Source organism: Phasianus colchicus, chromosome 3 (assembly GCF_987193195.1).
Source record: "Phasianus colchicus chromosome 3, bPhaCol1.hap1.1, whole genome shotgun sequence".
In the NCBI taxonomy this organism is placed as follows: Eukaryota; Metazoa; Chordata; class Aves; order Galliformes; family Phasianidae; genus Phasianus; species Phasianus colchicus.
Window position 1 is genome coordinate 68,764,603 of NC_143438.1, and position 20,396 is coordinate 68,784,998.

Genomic DNA, 20,396 nt, shown 5'->3' on the forward strand with positions numbered 1-20,396 from the left:
TTCTACTGCACTGATATGACATGAGACTTGCTATGTTGATACTTACATTATTATCTCATGAAAAATTACTAGTAAAGGAGCTTTTTTTTTTTTTTTTTCATAATACAAGGAAGATCTCCCTCTACCTGACTTTAGCGTAGGACAAAATATTAAATTCTATAATTTAAGTTTTACAGAACAGCTGGCATGAATCACCATGTTGCATGGTTCTACTGGAGCAGAGACAAAATTGTCAAAAAGAAAACAACAACAGCAACAAAAAAATGCAAGTACCATGGTGATCACTGTGTGCACTTCTGCTGAAAGCCCTGGAGGCTGATGCATGTTTTTCGTGACTACTCCTGCAGCTAGGATGCTCATAGAAGTTGGCAACTGACTAAAGCAGAGAAAAAAAAAAAAAAACTTTGCAATGGAAGAACCTGTGCCATTTTTTCATCATTTTCAGTGATTTCAGTGATTCCAAAATAATAATTGTGGACAAACAGGATGCGTTCCTTCTGGTGCTTAGTCAACCACTGTGCTGGGATGTGTGAGATCAAAAGCATAAGCTTTGTGTTGTCGTTATCCCAAGGATGAGTGTCACGAACAGAGTTTGGAAGTACCTCAGTGAACAGTTTGCATTTACTGAAGCCATCAGTGCAGTTTCTGTTTACTTAGGGGTATGATTCAGAAGTACTATGAGATCTGTAGATTTGTTTGTTTACCACATTTAAGTATGATCTAACTCTGAGAAACACAAGAGAGATGATTAAAAATGTTTTTATTAGTTTCTAAACACCTTCAGAATGTGTGGGGATTGCTCCAAACGAGAAAAAATGCACACAATAATTGTTGGCAACAGTACAGAAATGGGAGACTGGATGACAATGGCATCTTTTCTACTCATAGCGTTAATGTCAGAGTCGTGAGTAATCAAAAGGGTACATTAATTATCTAATCTGTTCCCTGTGTTTGTATTGCTTGAAATATATTTATAATGCTTCTATTGCCACGGGATTTGTGAACATTTGCTTTAGGAACTGCTCCTACACATTCTGTATGTGCAAGAAGGCCTCACTGGTATGTGTCATTCTACAGATTTCAGCAGCACTGTGGCAGAGGAGCAAGCTTATGCAACATACTGTATATTTACCTGAGATGTTTGAGCTTCTACAGATGTATGTTCGTGTACATAATGTTCTTCTGCTGTTGCTAATACACCTCGCTTCTTGTCCCTGGTAAGCAGCTTCTGCAGTGTTATCTCAGTTATGCTGTTACCAGCACCCAACTCCTTCACTCAGAGCATGGAGAAGGCTCTGGGGAGACCTTGTTACAGCCTTCCAGTACTTGAGCTTATAGGCAGGAGAGGGACTGATTTTTTACATGGTCTGATAGTGACAGGACAAGGGAGAATTGTTTTAAACTAAAATAAGGGAAACTTAGGTTAGATAAAATTCTTTACTCAGAGTGGTGAAGCATGGGTACAAACTGCCCAGAGAATCAATGTATGCTCCATCCCTAGAAGTATTCAAGACCAGGTTGGATGGGATCCTGGGCAGCTCAATCTAGTGGGTTGCAACCCTGCCCATGGCAGGGGTGTTGGGACTAGACTGTATTTAAGTTTCCTTCCAACCTAAGCCATTCTATGGTTCATTCATGTGCTCTGCCATGAAACTTGAGTCACAGAATGGAGCCTGATATAGGCAGGAGATAGAAAAGAAAGAGACTGCCATCCTTGAGCCCCAGTCACTACCAGGCCCACAACAGCAGCTTCTTGGCATGGACATAAGCCTGCAAGTACCACACTGAACAGCATGTGACTTGATTTTAAGAACTACTTTGAATTTGTGGATGGATGTGTGTGTGTGCTTAGCATGCATCACATACCATAGGAGCAGTGTGACAAAGATTAATGTAATTAAAACCCCAGCCCCCTGGTAGTGCTGCTGGCTCCACTTCCCCTGTAAGCACCCCGAGCAGCTTTCTGAGGAAGCCTGCCATGCTAAACACTGTGTCGTGCTTCATCCTCTCTTTGTTCTTTATGTAGTGCAGCCTCTGACGTCAGTGGAGACCTGACATAAAGAGAGCAGAGGAATTGGGCTGAAATGATTTTTTTATAACAAGATTAAATAGAAGGAGGCTTTCTGAAATGTACAGAAATATTATTCCTTCCCACAGCATAAATGAATATTTTCTATTTTATTCTTCAAGGACACTTACCTGCATGGGATTTTCTATGTGTGTTTATGGATGACTGCCAACACGCTTGCCAGAAAGGATCTGTAATGAGCAAACACGGCATTGCCAGTACACTTCTAACGTGCATTTCCATTTGCTATTCCACATCACACACACTTCTTAATAACTTCTGTGCATACAGCTTTGCCTCCACATTTCCGTCTTGCAGTTGCTAAATCCTCTTGAATAGAGGCATGCAAATGTGAGTGAACACACGCTGTGTTCATCAGGAATACGCTTTAAATATTTTCTGCCTATACTCAAAAAAGTCGGAGAAAAGCCATCAGTTTTTATATGGAATTTCCCAGCTGGTTCCTTTTGGGATGAGCAACAGTAACCACATTGTACCAGTGGACTTTTTTTCCTCTTCACAAATAAAAACAAATGACGCACAGCTTACAGTGCTGAATGTAAATAATGGGATCGTTCCGGTGGTGCTATCCCAGACTCACAATGGCAAGCAGAGTTTGGACCCCGGGGCTGAATCACAACGAAATACCAAAACATATGTGGATAAACTGTCTTAATAAGAAAATGGGCTAACATACCGCAGCACTGCCAATGTCATTCCCCTATCAAAACAATAAATTGCTCAGAGCGGACACAGAGGAGCATTCACAAAGGACAGCCCGCAGTCCCGCTGGGTGTGATTGAGTGAGCGAGGGCACAGCAGCCCCAGCGGCACAGCAGCAGCGGGGCTCGGCGCAGGGCTGCTGTGCTCAGCTATTTGTATGAAGCTCTCAGGTCTGCACTTTCCCGTGCTCCCGTAAAACGGGCCGGTGTTGGGCAATATGAAAACATCTGAAATATGTACTGCTCCGTTCTCTTCCCACGTCCAGCCGTGGGAGTGGTGATTCAACTGCTCTCGCAATAAGCGCGCATTTCCTACAAGGTGAGCGAACGCGAGCACGGCTCTACCTGCCTTCTTCTCTGAGAGCGATCGCGAAATCACACTCTGAAGTAAGAAACAGGAGCGTCCTCTTCCTTCTTAAACGCGACCGCCGCCCCCTTCCCCCTCCCCCCAGCTAAACGGTCTGATCCGCGCCTCCAAATCCCCTGCTAATCCCTTCCAAAAGCGGCACCAACGGGGAACGATCCCGCGCCCGCCGCACTCCGCCGGCCCGGCCGTGCCGTGCCCCGCGCACGGAGCCGTTCCCGCGGCCCCCAGCAGGGCGCAGCAGCGGCACGCCGCCCGCGCACCCCGTTCGCCCCCGGACGCGCTCGCACACACGCGCCCCGCTCCGCCGCCGCTGCCCCGGCCCAAGGTCGCGGCGCGGAACGGCCGGGAGCCCGCGCGGTGCCGGCCCGACACGGTGCGGGCGCGATGCGGTGCGGAACACGGCCGCCTCTCACCCCTGCCGAGGGCGCTACGAGCCCTTTGGTGCCCGGCCGGGCCCGGCGCGGCTCGGCGGCGGGAGGATCGCGGGTTATAAGCGGACCTCTCTCTCTCCGCCCCCGAACGAAGTCTCCCTCCGCCCCCGCCCGCGCTCCCCACCCCTTCCTCCGGCCGCGGAGAAGGGCATGGAGTTCGCGGGAGCCTATAAAAGCCCCTGAGAGCCCGCCGAGGCCACGGCGTTGCGATAGCCGACGGAGCCGAGCGGGTGCATCATGTCCCATCACTGGGGGTACGACAGCCACAACGGTGAGTGTGGGGCACGGCGGGACGCCTTTGCTTGCCGGTCGCCCCGGGAAGCAGCGCCGCAGCTCTGCCGTTCCTTGAGCTCGGAAGCGCTTCGGTTTTGCCGCTGTAACCTTGAGATGCCACCTGCGCCTGAGCGGCGCGCCGAGCATCCTCTGCGTTCCGACACGCGGGGATGGGGCAGAGGGTGCCCCGGCAGAACCCGGCCGCGTTCCCCTCATCTCGGGGGCTGCCCCCGCCTCGCTCCCCGAACGGGTTTTCCCTCAGCAGAACAGGTGCCGCGGGGACGTCGCGCACCGCAGAGCGGTACCTCTGACCCCCGAGCCCTGAGCCGCCCCGCGCTCTCTTGCAGGACCCGCGCACTGGCACGAGCACTTCCCCATCGCCAATGGGGAGCGCCAGTCGCCCATCGCCATCAGCACCAAGGCCGCCCGCTACGACCCCGTGCTGAAGCCCCTCAGCTTCAGCTACGATGCCGGCACGGCCAAAGCGATCGTCAACAACGGGCACTCCTTCAACGTGGAGTTCGACGACTCCTCTGACAAGTCAGGTGAGCGCATCCATGTGTGCAGAGCGTGATGCTGTCGCTAACGCTGCTATTAATGCTAAGCATCTACTGAAGCTGCAGGATTTCTTTTTTTATTATTAAAAGTACATATATTTTGGAAAACTGGGCTCCTCTTAGAAGAACGCTATGGCTCCCTGTTGTGCCTTACTCTAAACTCTGTAGAAGCGAACTCTTCCTTTGCAGTTAATTGGGGAGGATTTGGGTATGGGCTTGAATGGGAAGGAGGAAGAAAAAAAAACATTATAAGAGCAGTTCTAGGTGTAGTTCATGTAAGCTACCAAACAAATGGTTAATGAGGAGGCAAAAGGCACCACTGGAGGAAATGGGCTGTAGAATAACAGAGGATTACAGTTACCAACATGGAGCAGAAATAGTTTAGAAATAGTTTCTTTGGTTACCAAAATATTATTTCATATTTCTGAAGCCAGTATGCTCCCAGGTTAGTACAGAAACAGAGGAATGATTAGGAAATACCTCTTTGTGCTTTTGTAACTTAAACAGAAATCCCTGATATTTCTCGACTGAAGGCTTTCTAGATACAGACGATGTATATCCAGCTCATATCCAAAGTTTGCAGGCAGGCAGCTGGTCTGCTGTGTCCCACAGCTCACTGTGCTGTGCGGTGAGGTTCAGCACCGTGTCTTGCAAACCCCACGGTAACCCTGCTGGAAGGAATGGCCCCATCGTTGGGCAAAGAGAATCTAAGGCATGGCTGCAAGGACGGTTCTGCAGGTTGTCCTTAATTGTAGTTTTTCCCTTGGCTGGGTTTGCAGAAATCACCTTGCTGCAGTGAGCGTGCCTCTATTTTTAATTTAGAGAGCAAAGCCTTGCCTCACTGTAAGTCACTGCCTTTTCCAGACACTACCTGATTTAACTTGTGTGAGCAAGTGCCCTGTTTTGAGCATTTCCTTAGCAATGTCACTTAGGGAATGGTGCTGGAAGCAAACAAATCTTGCCTACCAAAAAATGTTATTTTTTTGTTTTTTTTTTTTTGGTAGATAGTATTATACAAAGGTATGTCAGACAGCACTGCGAATTTGTATTTCAGTTGTGATCTTCATACTGAGTAGTGTTAGCGGGTCAGCTAAGTGGTTCACAGCTGCATAGGTACACATAAGCCTATACGTAGTCTATTCTGAACTTCTGTATTCATATCTGTATAACTTAAAAAACAATTAAAAAGTAAGGAAAAAGGTCTTCTGAGTTCTTAGTGTTTATTACTCTGAAGCACTGAGGAGCTGGAGTTGAAGTGCGGATGTTTCAGCAATGTTAGGAGAAATAAGTCCCATAAGTAAAAGCACAAGGAAGGGATTCTGTTTTTGTTCACCAGATCTGTCTTAGTCAGCTCTCACTGAGCCCAAGGAAGCAGCTCTGGGTCCTCACAGCATAACACAGCTACTGTGAGGTTACTCTGTGTGTGTGTAGGTCAGGGAGGACTGAAAAAAGTAGTTTGTATCTGACAACATGGGAGGGAAAAATGGCAGTAACATAAAATAATCAAAAGAAACATCTATAGGAAGAATGCTCTTTCTGAGAAGTCAGTGCAGAACCAGAACATCTGTGATGGGGATCTTGTGACAGATAGGCAGTGACACTGCTCTCAGAGTGGGAGGGCAGAAGATGCAAGTGGGAATGCTCTCAGTGGTTCTGTCAGTGAATCAGAAACTGATGAGTGTTCAGGAGAAAAAAGTACTAAACAGCTCTCTGTGAATCCATGTAAGGGCAGATCCTTCAGTATCACACTTACTATTGAAAATTACAGTGCCCAAAATCTACCTGGCAGCACCCATAGTGGCTTCATTTGTATGCAGCTAACTGAGTAACCTACTTTCTTTGTGGAAAATAAAGCTGTCTTTGACTTGTCTGTGCTTGATTCACTCCTGTTCCTGAATTTTGAGACTAACAGTATAATGATCTCTCCAATTCCTGGTTAGACAGCAGTCACAAGGAGAGATTATGTGACGTTCTGTTATGTGTTACAGAAAATATGGGGATAAAATCCTGTGAATATTCCTCCAAGGCTGCAGTGCTTGCTTCCATGAGCTGTCCCATTGCAGTAAGGAATTATCTGTGTCAGTAGGCGTAAAATGAAGCAATAAGATCATTATTTGTGAATAATCTTCAACACATGAGTAATAGCACACAAAGCCATAGATCCATTCATTAAGAATCTTCAGGCACATAATGAATGATGCAGCGGTTCAGAATATTTTATGACTTCTGCTCTTGAAGTGTGCAGAATTAGTTATTGTAATAAAAAGTACGTAGTAAAGATAGCTTTTTTACCTAAAATGTGTTTAGATGAAAGTCTCTAAAAGCAGTTATTTCAGTTCAGAAGATACTGAATATTAATATAAATTTTGATATAGAATATTTTCACAGAATGGCCTGGGTTGGACAATTATCTACCTTCAACCCCCTGTAATGGGCCCAAATCTAAGTCTGTGTCTATTTGTTGTATTACGTGTGCACAGGAGCCTATATCCATCAAAAAACTGAGGATTTAAAGGGTAAAAAATATCATTTCTTAAGATAATATCCCATTCAGAAGAGTTTTTTTTCTCCTTTCTGTCCTTTTAAAAGTCTTTTTACTAAGGTGAAGCTCTATAGATGTAGTACTTGGCTTAGTTTCCAATTAACCATTCCAATAACCTGTGCAATTTTCCCTTACACTGATGTCAAAATTATTGTGATCACTTCAGTACTTGACTTTGCTCTACTTTCTTGTTAATGTAGATGTTACTAAGCATGCTTAAAAAAAACCAACCCTATTCCTAAACAATTGCACACAAACCTTCTATTTCAGTTCTTGTAGCACAGCCTTAGAATTTCTTGGGTTATGTGACAGCTGTGGTATTCCCCTTTAAAGCTGCAGTTGGTTCCTGAAGTCTGTTCCCTTCCTGTTTCACAGTTGCTAGCTGGTAGAACGGATGGAAGTATGGAAGTAAGTTGGCAACTTGGAATTGCCTCTCTAAATGTTTCTATTTGCTGAAATTCCATTACTTTCTCTTAGATAAATTATTGTTTTCTATCTTGTTTTCTTTCCCTTTTTTGGAATGTTTTCTTAAACATATAGAAAACAAGTAATGAACTTCTGCCTTCAGCTGTTCCTTAGTTTCTCTTCTCCTTCTGTTCCAGCTTTTTGAATTCTTATGTCCACTGTCTTGTAGCAAGTGTGAAAGTGCAAGTATTTGTACACATTTCTGTTTAAATTTTTATAACCTAAAGTAAAAGCAAAACCTCTATATGGTAGAAGTGTCACCAGGAATAGAAATACAGTTTTAGGTTTATCCTCCATTGTCTATTGGGACACGTGTCAAGCCACTGGTACTGATAACCCCTGACCTATTATAGTGCACCTTATTCTAGGAGTTTTATAGCAACTGAGGGCTTTGTAGCTCATTCAGGGTACCTACGTAATCATATTGTAGTCTGCCATAAGGAAATGTGTATTGTCATACACTTCAAAAGATGGAAACAACTGTTGACTTCTCAAAGCTCTAAAACCACAGGAAGTGACTGTGCTCAAGTAAGCCTCAAAAGCGTGAAAGACAACTTTGTAATATACACTTTATTTTCACTTTAAGTTCTGTGGAAAACTTCTTGGAGTTGACCTCCAACTTGACATTCAAATGGGAAGTGAGCGCTGTATTCTGTGTTCTCTGATCACGTGTTTGTCAAAGTCAGCTATTAATTATTTCATAGATAAAGATATTTTAGTTGCAAAACCTGTCAGAAGTGAATAGTAACTCTGGTGTAAACCTCTAAAGACCTTGCTAAGTGTACTAGTCACTTCTGCATGCGAATGAGTCTCATTTCCTCTTCTTTCCTTGCTGCTGTCCTGGAGATACTGAAGTCCAACACAGGCTCTCAAGTAAATCTGACATTTTTAAAGAAATTCTGTCATAATGGAACTTTACAATTATGAGGAGACCTGGGAAATGAAAATATTTTATTGACTGGGAGACTAGCATTCCTTGGGAGACTTTCAGCAGTCATAACTGATTACTCGATTCTGTGATGGGAAATATTAATGAAGATCCTTCAACTGCCTTGAATTCTGACTCTGTAAATAGACTGATCTATTTTGTTGCATTTGTTGCCAACAGTTGGTGCATTAGCAGTGTGTGGTTGCAGTGAGTTACACTGGAAGTTGCGCCACTGTTCTCTTTTCCTAGACTTCCACCCCAGCAGGTAAACTGAGGAAGAAATGTGCAGATCTGCTGCCTTTAAGGCAAAGCTTTTACGCAAAGTCACTGCCAGGCATCTATTTTTAGGCATCCCAGCTCTGTGCATGTAACATTAGCTACACCAGAATAATGTTGGAGGTTGCTGGTATACAGTCACAGCTTGAAGCCCTGCAGTACAGTATGGGCTCTGCAATGTCATAACCCATCTGTATCGTAAATCAAGGAACTGATTACTTATGGCTCAAGGGGACTGTGTTGAGACACCTGCTTATATGTCACAAGTATTTTTGTGCATTGCCTGACAGAAAGTCAGAGGTCTCAGAGCATGTGTGATCACTGAGTAACTTTGCTGTTCAACTGGTATCAGCAGAAGCTTCTAAGCAAGAAGGTGGTTTGAGTGTGGTGCTTCAAGGAAATAGGAAGGAAAATGATAAGGCTTGAGATCAGTTCTGCTTAATTCAGGCTTTCATTTCTTTACAGAGCTCAAAAGTGCCCTTCCTGACTTTAACCAGCTTGCTTCATTTATCTCTTTCTGTTTATTTATTTACATGTCCAACTTCTAGTCAGAAACTTGTTATGGCTTGTGCACGTAAGAATCCTGCTGACGTCCTTCTGCTCTCCAGATTCTATCTCTAGAGGCATATTTTAATACAAAACCAAGAAACTCTAGTTAACTGCCACCAGCTGAGTTAAGAGCCATTTGGCTTCATTACATCTTAAAAAGAAACTTTTCATAGTGCTAGATTCCACCTTGACTATTCTTCCCAACCAATTTGATCACTACCTTCATAAGTGAAAGAGGTGCTGAGTGTTGAGTGCCTAGAGGCCACACTCACACCTTCCTTCACTTTGCTCACCTTCCTTACATCTCAGTTGTATGAGCACCATGTCCAATACATAATTTCCAGTACTGTAAGCAACCTCTGAGGTTAGTGTTATAGTTACACCTGTCAGAAATGAAGCCAACTGTTACTCTTAAGAAAATCTTAATGCTTCCAACTCAGTACTTTGGAAGTCATTGTCAAATTATGTGGGTTGAAAGGTGAAGACTGAATGGTGATCAGGCATTCCCTATAGTGCCTTATGACACACAAAAATTCTCCTAGTCCTCAGAGCAATGGGTTTCACTGTGTGAAATGAATAGTACCCTTCTTGTACTAGGGACAATATATCATGTGAACAAATTGTTCATAACATAATGCCAAATTTTCAAGTGTTTAATACTCCCAAGCTGCATCTATAAATAGTTTAAAGTGTATTTTGTTCTTTTAAATAGCCACTTCTCTTGCCACTTCTCCTTAACTTATTCCCAGTGGCTAGTGGATGTTTCCTTCTGTACAGGCTAACATTCACATGCATACAAGCATTCCCACTTAGATGTTTGTTGGAATTGTACAGACAAATGACCTGAAGGGCTGACAAGGAAAGATGTGAACCTGAATGACTTAGGATGGTTAAGCAGGTCAGAGCCTTGTCTGGCCGCTGCCCAGTCTGTGCCAAGTAGTTCAGCAGGGCTGAACTGAAATCACTGAGCAGCTGCTGATACACACGTATGCGGACGTGGTACAGTTCAGCACTTGTTTAATTCTGGCCTATCTCTCCGGAACACCCTTGCTACCTTATCAGGCTAGCCCCCTGTGCTAGGTCACAGCAGGGCTTTTTTTTTCTTATGAGATACCAATTACGTAGGTTCTTTTGGTGAAGCTATACAGATGTTTTCTGCAAGTGTGATCTCTACATCATACGCTTGCGTCCTGTCTTACTCTCCTGCTTGCCATGATATAGTGTCCTAGGAGGAATGTTTGAAAGAGATAACGTAAAGAAGGAAACATCTCACAAAATGTAATATTCTATACTCCACGTTTCACAGAAGTGACAGCTCACCTCAGCTGAACCCTTCAGACTATCAGATGGGGAAGTCCATCCTTGCATGAGAACACAAGGCTAATCCCTGAGCATATTCATAAGAGCCTTTTTATGCCATTAATAGTACATGGTGCTTGAGATGTTTTTCTGCTTTATCTCTGCAGGGTCTGTTTTCTAGCATATAGATATCTGTGTATACACAAATGTCTATCCAACATTAACATTATAAATATATGCACAATATGTACATTATGTGCACATATCTATAATGCTATATGCACGCACATGTCTACTGGAGGCAGCTAGAAAATCATGGCTTTTTTTTATGCCAAAGCAATCTGTGCTTTGGGCTCTGCTCAAAGCTATATGCAGAACTGTCCTATTGCTATTTTTTGGTTTGGTGGTATCTCATTAGAACTACCTTTTCTGTTTTGAGCTCTTGACATCCATCGTGCTGCGGTGAGCCCATTGTTTTGCTGTCAGTTATTTCCATTCAAAGGCCATTTTCTCATTCAGCTTTGTCTCAGAATCATGAAGTTTAGAGTAGCGTTTTGTTATCGCACTGATCTGTATAACAGGAAGAAATTCATTCTGTCTCAGGAAGCTATCTTATAGTTCAGCCATTTTGATTACTTCTTTGACAAGTTTATTGCTTCAGTGAGATTTATTACTCTCCTGCCCTGTTACATCCTTATGCAGGGAGCTGTGGTAATTGCATGTTATTCCTGCCTAACTTAGCTAACTTAGTGGCTACTGCCACTTCCTGAGGAAAAAGTAGTCCACAGAATTTCTTGTAAAGCTGTCCTGTTCAGCATGGGAAAAGTGACTGCCCAGTGACTGCCTTTGGAAACAGCAGTGAGGTTGCATGGCCTGAATGAGCAGCTGTCCTGGGTTTCTGTGCATTTCCAAATATCCCATGAGCACAAAATGGAGACAAAGATAGTTCACCTTCTTTATCCCAGAAATCCCACAGACATTAATAGAACCGTTTGTGTGGTTATTTAGCTTTCCAAATTAGCTCTGCTTGTACTTATTTTCACCTAATTTAGAAAATGTTATGAGGTCATGTAACAGCAGTGCAATATAATTGTTGGATGTTAGTAGTGTAACTTCTTCAGTAAGTGGTAGGAGGTTGAGAACAGTTGCTGTTTCTTAATCTAAGCAAAATTGCTCCAAATCTGTCTCACTGCAATATTTCAAATAACTGTCGAATAGAAGAAAAGCTGCATTTCCAAGCTGCTACCTCTGGATTGCTAAGTGTCTGTGGAGACTGGTTTATTGATGTAGATTGAGAGTGAAGAATCTATGAGAAAATCATGTGTTTTCCAAGCTGTCCAGTGCTGTCTTCACTCTGCATCTGAAGCTATGCTATATAATGAAAGGGGACAGAGCTACATCTGTATTTACATCTGGGTTAGGGTAATACTCAACTCAAAAGGAGGAGAACTAATGCTGAAGTGCTCAAATATGGATCAGAATTTTCCCATCCCTCAAAAAAGGAGAGAAGAGCTGGGCTTCAGTTCAGTGGGACCTGAACTGATGTTTGTGTCACACGGACAGGGGTAGGGAAGTTTCCAGTGGAAATGTTGCTCTGATGCTCCAGGTGTTTTTGCTTTACAAAAGCTTTGCTCATGGTTTAAAACAAACAAACACTTCTTTTCTTCAGTATATCTTCACATTTGTGTTTTAAGTTTAAATTTTACTTCATTGGAAAGGCTGGAAAATATTAAGGAAAAATAACAACTGCTTAATGGAAGCTAGAACAAGAAGGCCTGTTGTGTAATTAAGACTGTTGAATTTGTATTCATTCACACTAATCTAATTATTACTTTCTTTGAATGCTCTGCTGTGAGACAAAATAAACTAGTGCTGGATTTGAGAACCACAGAGTGAGAAAAGTAAGCAAAAACTGCAAAGAGACTTTGTGCATCTTTTGACTTTTATGAAGCTATAGCAAACTTTGTGTAGAAATAACACCGCAAATGGATTTGGGAATATTGCATGGTTCTGCTCTTCAGCATGCTTTCCATTGATTAATAATGGCAGATTAACCTATGCTATGCTAGTGCTTCTGAAGTTTGGGAATGGTGAGACCATGGTCCGTTTGTATCTGCAACAAGCAGCAAGTCCATTAGCCAAAGGAACTGAAACTCCATGGCATTGTTTTTAATTGAAACATGTTATTATGTGGCTTACATGATTTTGCATCAGTAAAGATTTAGCATCTGATTACATTTTAAAATGGAGCTAGCACACATTTGCAATAACCATTCTGAAAAAAAAAAACTCATTCCAATTTGCAGTACTGTGCTTGAAACAGTTGTGCTCCTTGGCTGTTAGAACGTGTAGAAATACAGGAGTAGAATAAAATATGTGCCTGTTTAATTACTTCAAACAGCCATTCCTCTTTGTATCACACAGTTTGGCAGTAGGCAGGGTAAGTCTTGCTCTGTTGGCTATGTACAGTAAAATTTGTAAAAACTGTAGTGGAACATACATTCACATTTTTTTAAACAAAAATATGTGTTGGCAGACTTCTAAAATTATTTGCCAGAGAAGGAGCTCTGGGCAAACACTAAGTTTGTCCACTGAACCAAATTCTGCATGTGTAATGCACACAAGTGGAAACTAATATGTTTCATACGTCTTACGTCTAAATTTCATGTATTCCGGTTGTTTAGTCAAATGCTCACCTCTTTGAGTTCCTCCATTTCCATGTATCCGCAGCTACGTTCGTCCATGCTTTTGTATAATCAGAAGAAATCTGAACAGTGACCTTTTCCACTCTGCGTTTGGTTTACATTTTCACACCTGCACGTGTGATAGTTCCATGTCTAGATTTATTGCGGACCAGGAGGCAAGCATCTTCTTCACTCCACAGAATCATTTTGTTTGTGGCACGTGCACAGAGCACACGTATGTCTAACATCTCATGTCAACACTCTTCTGTCACTTTATATATGTATTATGCACCTATATACAGAAATAGATCTGTAAGATTATAGTATTTCAAATGATATTTTAAAAATATTTCTGATTTTTAAATACTAGCACCTCAAGGATTTAATAGTGAATTTGAGACACTTAGAAAAAACACAAACCTGTGTAAAACCTTGCCTTAATAACTTAGATATATAGTTCCACTGAACAGAACTGTTTGTTACTGTTCCATGCGTCATGCTGCCTTGCTGTCTGTGCCTTCAGCATTTGGCAGTTAATGGGGCTTGATTTTGCATATTGTAATGGTGATTGGTCATAGAATAAGTACAAAGTTAAAGCTAACAAGCAGAACAGAGGAGCTTGCTCCTGTGTGATTGAATGTGTGGCTGGGCTCTCCTCTTATGACAGTCACATCACAGGGAGTGGGAAGCATAAGTTAATGCTTCATATCTAAACCGAACTTAAAAAAAAAAAAAAAAAAAAAGGCTTCTGCAGCATAACTATTCTTACCACCATTCTCTTATATTCTGGGGAGAAAAAAATAGGATAGGCAGAGTTGGATCTTTACAGTGCCTTGTGCTGTGTCCAGCACTTTACCTAGCATCTGCTCACAGCTAAGTGTTTGGGTTTAATTTGGAGTCAAAAGTGTTTTACTTGATCAAATTCACCACAGGATTTGTCTTAATGGATAAACTGCCCAAAATGAGGAGATGGAGTACAACACTAAATTAAATATGATTTGGTCTTCAGGTATACTTTCTCAGAATAACCTTTTGCAGGGCTAGTCTTTTTCTTGGACTTTTTTATTTACTTGGTGACAGAAAAGTTTCATCCTTAACTCTTCCCTTGTCACCTGTAATAATAGCATGCTTAATTGCTGATGACACTCACTGTAAATTCACTTATGGTTTTATGTTTGTTATTGACTTGGGCTTTTTGCAGCAGCGTACCATTGAAGACAATCTGGAGTAGCATGACAGCATGCAGAGCAATAAATTAATTCACTTGGGAGACTTGAGTGGATGTTCCAGTCTGAAGTGAGACTTGATAGCAAATGTTCTGGGAGGTGCTAATGGAGGCTCTTTGCTTTGCAGTGCTGCAAGGAGGAGCGCTGGATGGAGTCTACAGGTTGGTGCAGTTTCACATTCACTGGGGATCCTGTGAGGGCCAGGGCTCTGAGCACACTGTGGATGGCGTGAAGTATGATGCTGAGGTAGGATGTGCTTTGCCTTTCCAGTCTTGTGTATCTAATGAGTATTTTGATTTATTTTTTTTTCCAATTTCCACTGTGATAGTAATAGTTCTACAAACCTTCACGGGGCAAGAGACTGTGGGGATTACCATGGAAGATTTTGGTGCAGTGCCACATTATGATCAGCCCTTTGCAAATCACAGAATCATAGACTTGCTCAGGTTGGAAAACATCTTCAAGATAATAAAGTCCAACTACAACCTTACCGTACTACCCTGACTCTAACAGCCCTCCACTGAATCATGTCCCTGAGCACCACATCCAAGTGATTTTTAAACACATCCAGGGATGGTGACTCAAGCACCTCCCTGGGGAGCCTATTCTAGTGCTTAACTACCATTTCTGTAAAGAAGTCTTTCCTGATATCCAACTTAAACTTACCCTGGCGCAACTTGAGGCTGTTTCCCCTCGTCCTGTCACCAGTGAGAAGAGACCAACCCTGTCTCACTGCGATCACCTTTCAGGTATTTGAAGAGAGCAGTGAGTTCTCCAAAGATAGTACAGAGATTAGAAATGTATGTCTGCTGTGAAATACCTTTTTAACCCTTCCATAAATGCACACATTTGCTGACTGTGACTGCAGTTTGAATGGCCTCACAAATTTATCAGCTTTGATGCTTTTTCATGAGATAGGATTCACTTTAGGCATATCCAGAAAAAATCCTGCCATTGCCTCACATCTGTTCACAGTACCATAATTACTTGTTCAACTTGAGTTGCAGATATTGGGAAACAGCCATATGAACTAAATAACTTTGAAATAAAAAATAAAAGAGCACCTTTCCTGAAGTGGCCTCGATACTCTTGTGATATCTTTTTCAAAGGCTTTCCATGAAAGGGCTGGGTAGTTCATTGTTGTTTGTTTTTCTGGGTTGTTGTTGTTGTTGTTGTTTTCTGTTTTTTTGTTTAGAGTGGAGGTCAGAACTGTATTTAATGTCTTCTCAGTTGTTACACTGTAGGACCATGTATTTGTGTTGATAAAAACTGGTGAATACCTGGCTATATTAGAAGTACTGTGTAAAATCCTGCGGGCTGTGTGTAGGAAAAAGTCATTGTAAAGATAAGAGGACTTTTACCAAACTAAAAGCAGGAAGATGCAGCCCACAGTTTGCATTTAAAACTCATCTGGGAGCAAGAGTCAGAAGCAAAATAAAATGCATGACAGAAATCTCTTTGCATAAACGAAACTTCAAAGTTAATGAATTATGTAACAAATTTTTAACTGTACACAAAGTTTTAAATCTCAGCAGTAAAACACCATCTGCTCTTAATGTTTAATAAATTACTTCCCTGCATCCTCATTTGTAAAATATTATGGATGGAATATAATTTTCACAGTGCTCCATGTTTTCTTGTTCCTAGCTTCATATTGTTCACTGGAATGTAAAATATGGCAAATTTGCTGAAGCTGTGAAGCATCCTGATGGTTTGGCTGTGGTAGGCATCTTCATGAAGGTTAGTTAAACTTCTTTATATTATTTGTGTTAGTATAGTATGTTCACTGTGTTGCATGTGGAATCAGGAGCCCAAAGCATAGAATGAATCACAGAATGGCCAGGGTTGGAAGGGACCTCAAGGATCACGAATCTCCAACCCCCCTGCCACACACAGGGCCACCAACCTCCTCATTTAATGTTAAACCAGGCTGCCCAGGGCCCCATCCAATCTGGCCTTGAACACTTCCAGGGACGGGGCATCCACAACCGAAGCAGTGTTATTTTATACTCCATAAGCCCAGAACAAATCAGATGATGCTCCAGGTTCTTGATTTTTCTGTACATACAAAAACTGTACACCTACAGTAGAGTATGGCTGTCATCTGTCACTGTGATGACCCTACAGCAGCATGCTTGCCTCCATCATACTGGCACTGACTTGAACAGTGAGATGATCTGCATTACTGACCAAGTCGTATATATGAATCTATAGTAAGACCAGCCTAATTAACTATTTTAATTTCCCTGCTGTTGTTAAATGTCCAGAGCATTTCATATCAGCCAAATTGTCTTCACAGCTCTTGAAGGTGTATCCCAACTGTGTGTACTCTGTCCTGGCCTCACGGTCTTCTATTAGGAGGGTGGCTTCTATGAAGAAATAGCAGCTCAAATCCAAAAATCCACATGCTGTAAATTGAAATAACAATTTTATTCTGACCAGTGTCCTCAGCTGACCTATTTGTGCAGTCAACTGGCATGATTTTTAGAGAGACAGTTGCAGTCACTTCTGCTTAATATTCCTGTTATGCAATGAACTGGTGCTATAAAAATGTGTTACAAAATGTGTGCTTGAGAATTCTAAGAGAAAACTAAGGTGTCACAAAACTGCTCTGTAAAGTTCTTTTCATGCTGTTTGTGTTCCAGGTAGGGAATGCCAAACCTGAAATACAGAAAGTTGTTGATGCTCTGAACTCCATTCAAACCAAGGTAATATTCTGTGTTGAATGCGACCAGACAAAACTGTTTGGTCTAGAAAGTAGATTCTCTACTACTTTCATGTCTGCTGTGTGTATGAGAGTAAAGTCACATCAGCACAAATTCTTCTGTAATTATTAAAGTGAAGGATGTTCAAAGTAAGTTAGGTTAGAGGGCAGGTAATTTGTATCTGTGACTACATCTATTTGTCTTTCAGCTGCATTGAAACCTGTAAGGTAAGAATCATCTTCCAGATAAGAAGTTTGATCAGGATAAAAACTGGGGAAAAAGTTAGCCTTTTTTATTTTAAATACTGTGTAAAGCATATATGGAATCTTAATGTGCTGAGTAATTGGAAACTAGAGATGTCTATTTAGTAATAAAATACTATCATAATGGGTAAAGGCCATTGCCAACAAGATGCATGGATGGAAAAGGTAAAGAACGAGACTTCCCTGTCACCTTTGTCATCGGTCTCCATTTGACATAAATGGATGTTGCCATTTACTTCATTGGACAACAGGTCTCTCAGTTTCTGTATTCCCAGTGTACACTGCATCTGAAATCTCACTGTTCCTTTAGGCAAGTTCAAGTCATATCTGTGAAGGAAAAGCCCATAAATTCAACATTTGAAATGCTGAAACATCTTGACTGTCCTGAAAAATAAGGAATATAGTGCTGAATGTACATAATGCCTGTACCATAAGAGGTACTAACCCTATATGCCTAACTCAGTTTCTCCCTTCCTCCAAATATAGAGATTCTGTAGAAGACTTCAGTGTGACAAGCCCAGTGGTTGTCTGTATTCACTTCTTTGACAATAGTCTGCCTACTTTCTTTATTGCAGGGGAAACAAGCTTCTTTCACAAACTTTGACCCTACTGGACTGCTGCCTGCATGCAGAGACTATTGGACGTACCCTGGCTCACTGACCACTCCACCACTGCATGAATGTGTGATCTGGCACGTTCTGAAGGAACCCATCACTGTCAGCTCTGAGCAGGTAGCTCTCTGGGATAGTGCCAATCTTATTGATTGCTTTGATTCAGTCTTCCAAGTGATCCTTGAAACAGCTAATGTCACATAGAAATATGAATCTGAAGTGGTTGCCTTTTTCTGGCAAGCTCTGCTTCTTTATGTGGAAGTGGAGGTTGATGTAAAATGAAAGATCGTCCTCCATTTGGATGAAGTTCAAGCAATGTGAAGAGTTTTAAAAATTTAATCAAGTTGGAGCTGCTGGTTTGTTTTTTGTTTTTTTTTAAAAAAAGGTAGAATACATGAAAAGACTATTTGCATGTGAAGAAAAATGCTAACATGTACTGTGGGCATCAACATGTTTGCTGCACATGCACAAGCCACCTATCTGTGTGTACTTGCCCTGAAAATAACAGGTTTATCATGTATCAGAAGAACATTCATTTTGCATCTGCAGTAGTGTACTGTAAATCTGAGGCTGATTTGTTGATTTTTGAGATCTTAGAGCATTTCCAGGATATGCAGAACTCATGTTACAAGGACTGTTCATCACAGAACAGACTGGGAAATCCCATGCACAACTGTAACAATCCTAACTGCCTTGTTTGGAAGAGTGAAAATTTGCAGATTCCAAAAGTCATTTGTCTAAGAAGAGTCTCATTTTCTGTTGTGCAGCTTGAGAAGGATGGAACCTTCCTAGTGGGAAGGAGTTCATTCAGACTAAATCAGTCCTGGCCCAAGGTTTCTGCACCATCCATTAATGAAATTACAAAGAGGCAATATTCTATCCTGAGGTTTGCAACTGCATGCTCAGAAGATATAAATAAATCTTGAGCCTATAAATATAAACTAGTCCTGAAGCTTACCCTTTGAACTCTTAAATCCCTTTTATGTATGGTGCCCATGCTAGAACCATATGTAGATGTCTCTCTACATCACTAGTGTTGGTGAAAGGTTTAGTTGAGCCTCGTGGTTTGGGGTGGTGATGTGTAAATCAGATAGTCCTGTTGCAATGAGTATTCATTTGAGGATGGTTGTGCCTTTTCCCACAGATGTGCAAACTCCGTGGCCTTTGCTTCAGTGCTGAGAATGAGCCGGTGTGCCGCATGGTGGACAACTGGCGCCCATGCCAGCCTCTGAAGAGCAGGGAAGTCAGAGCTTCCTTCCAGTAAACCTCAGCGATGAGTGTGTTAGAAACTGCTGTGTTTGTGAGGAACCCTTTTTGCTAAGCACAAATCAAACCTTTGCCATGTGTGCCCTGGCAACAACTTGTCTCCCATATTCATTCTCTCTTTCGCTCTGCATCTAAAATGCCAGCTAATGAAATGTGAAAGGCTCTTAGCCAAACAGGAAGGGGTTCTTAATGTGTGGGGCTGAGGGAAACCTGAGGGGGGGCTGTATGCATTTTGATGACTTGCTGTGACTGACATTTTGGTATAACAAACAATATATTGGCTGTTTGGGAGAGCATATGGTGATAGCAAAATAAGCCATTCTAAGAAACCTCATCCACTGTTGTGATAGTACATATAACTAATGATAACTTGAAGCTTTGTCAAAAGCACAGGAATACAAAATATAGGTATAGTATAGGAAAAAAAGTATATTGAGAAGGAAAAGTAAAATGAATATTGAGAATTAGACTTAGATGTTAAGAAACTGACATGTAAATATTTTGAAGACCATTTTACATTTTTACCCATGCTGTCAACAACCTTGATTGTCTTCATGGTAGTGTTGGATTTTTTTAATTAAAAATGTCCTAAATTAAGTATTATCTTTTAAAATTGTTACCATAGAGTACAAAATATCTTTTCACTGAAATAATATATGCTCTAATTTAAGGGGGAAATAAAGTTGTATTTTAGATAACTTCTCTAATAAATCTATACTTATATTTTTGCTTCCAAGTTGTTGTTTAATTCAGGGAAGTAGTCACTAATCTGTTCACATCATTACATACTAAACATTATTAATAAGCATTTAGTGTATATAAGGAGTGAGTTTTAATGACACTGGAGATTAATGCAAAATGATACAATGCATTAGAAGAAAATTTCCTAAGTCACTCTCTGCTAGACAGCAGAAGGAAGAATTAGTTCTGAGCAATCCTTGCAAATTGTCATTGAAGTTAATTGCATAATAAAAGATCCCCTTGCAAGAATTCTGAACAACATTCATCCTGTTGAACAAGCTTCTCCCAAACTGGTAGCATAAATGTTGCCCTTATGTGACAGCCCCAAAACAAAGTGCCTTATATTTATGCAGAACATTTATGCGATCTGTTTCTTCAAGAACAAGTCCTTTCAAGACCGTGTCCCCAGGGTTTGATGTTTAG

General features: G+C 41.6%; 1 protein-coding gene and 1 long non-coding RNA gene across 2 annotated transcripts; one reads left to right on the plus strand and one right to left on the minus strand.

Moving 5' to 3' along the window:
* Nucleotides 1-1,058: 1,058 nt before the first annotated feature.
* Nucleotides 1,059-3,688, minus strand: LOC149918657 (uncharacterized). Its single transcript, XR_016465232.1, has 3 exons — nt 3,571-3,688; nt 2,200-2,259; nt 1,059-2,051 (listed from the first exon to the last, which is right to left on the minus strand). It is a non-coding gene; the product is annotated as an uncharacterized LOC149918657 (long non-coding RNA).
* Nucleotides 3,689-3,699: 11 nt separating this feature from the next.
* LOC116227582 (carbonic anhydrase 2) lies at nt 3,700-19,955 on the plus strand. Its single transcript, XM_031590954.2, has 7 exons — nt 3,700-3,859; nt 4,209-4,406; nt 14,515-14,633; nt 16,035-16,127; nt 17,033-17,095; nt 17,931-18,086; nt 19,111-19,955. The coding sequence occupies exons 1-7, from the start codon at nt 3,826-3,828 to the stop codon at nt 19,228-19,230; spliced, it is 783 nt and encodes a 260-aa protein (XP_031446814.2). The 5' UTR covers nt 3,700-3,825; the 3' UTR covers nt 19,231-19,955.
* Nucleotides 19,956-20,396: the final 441 nt, after the last annotated feature.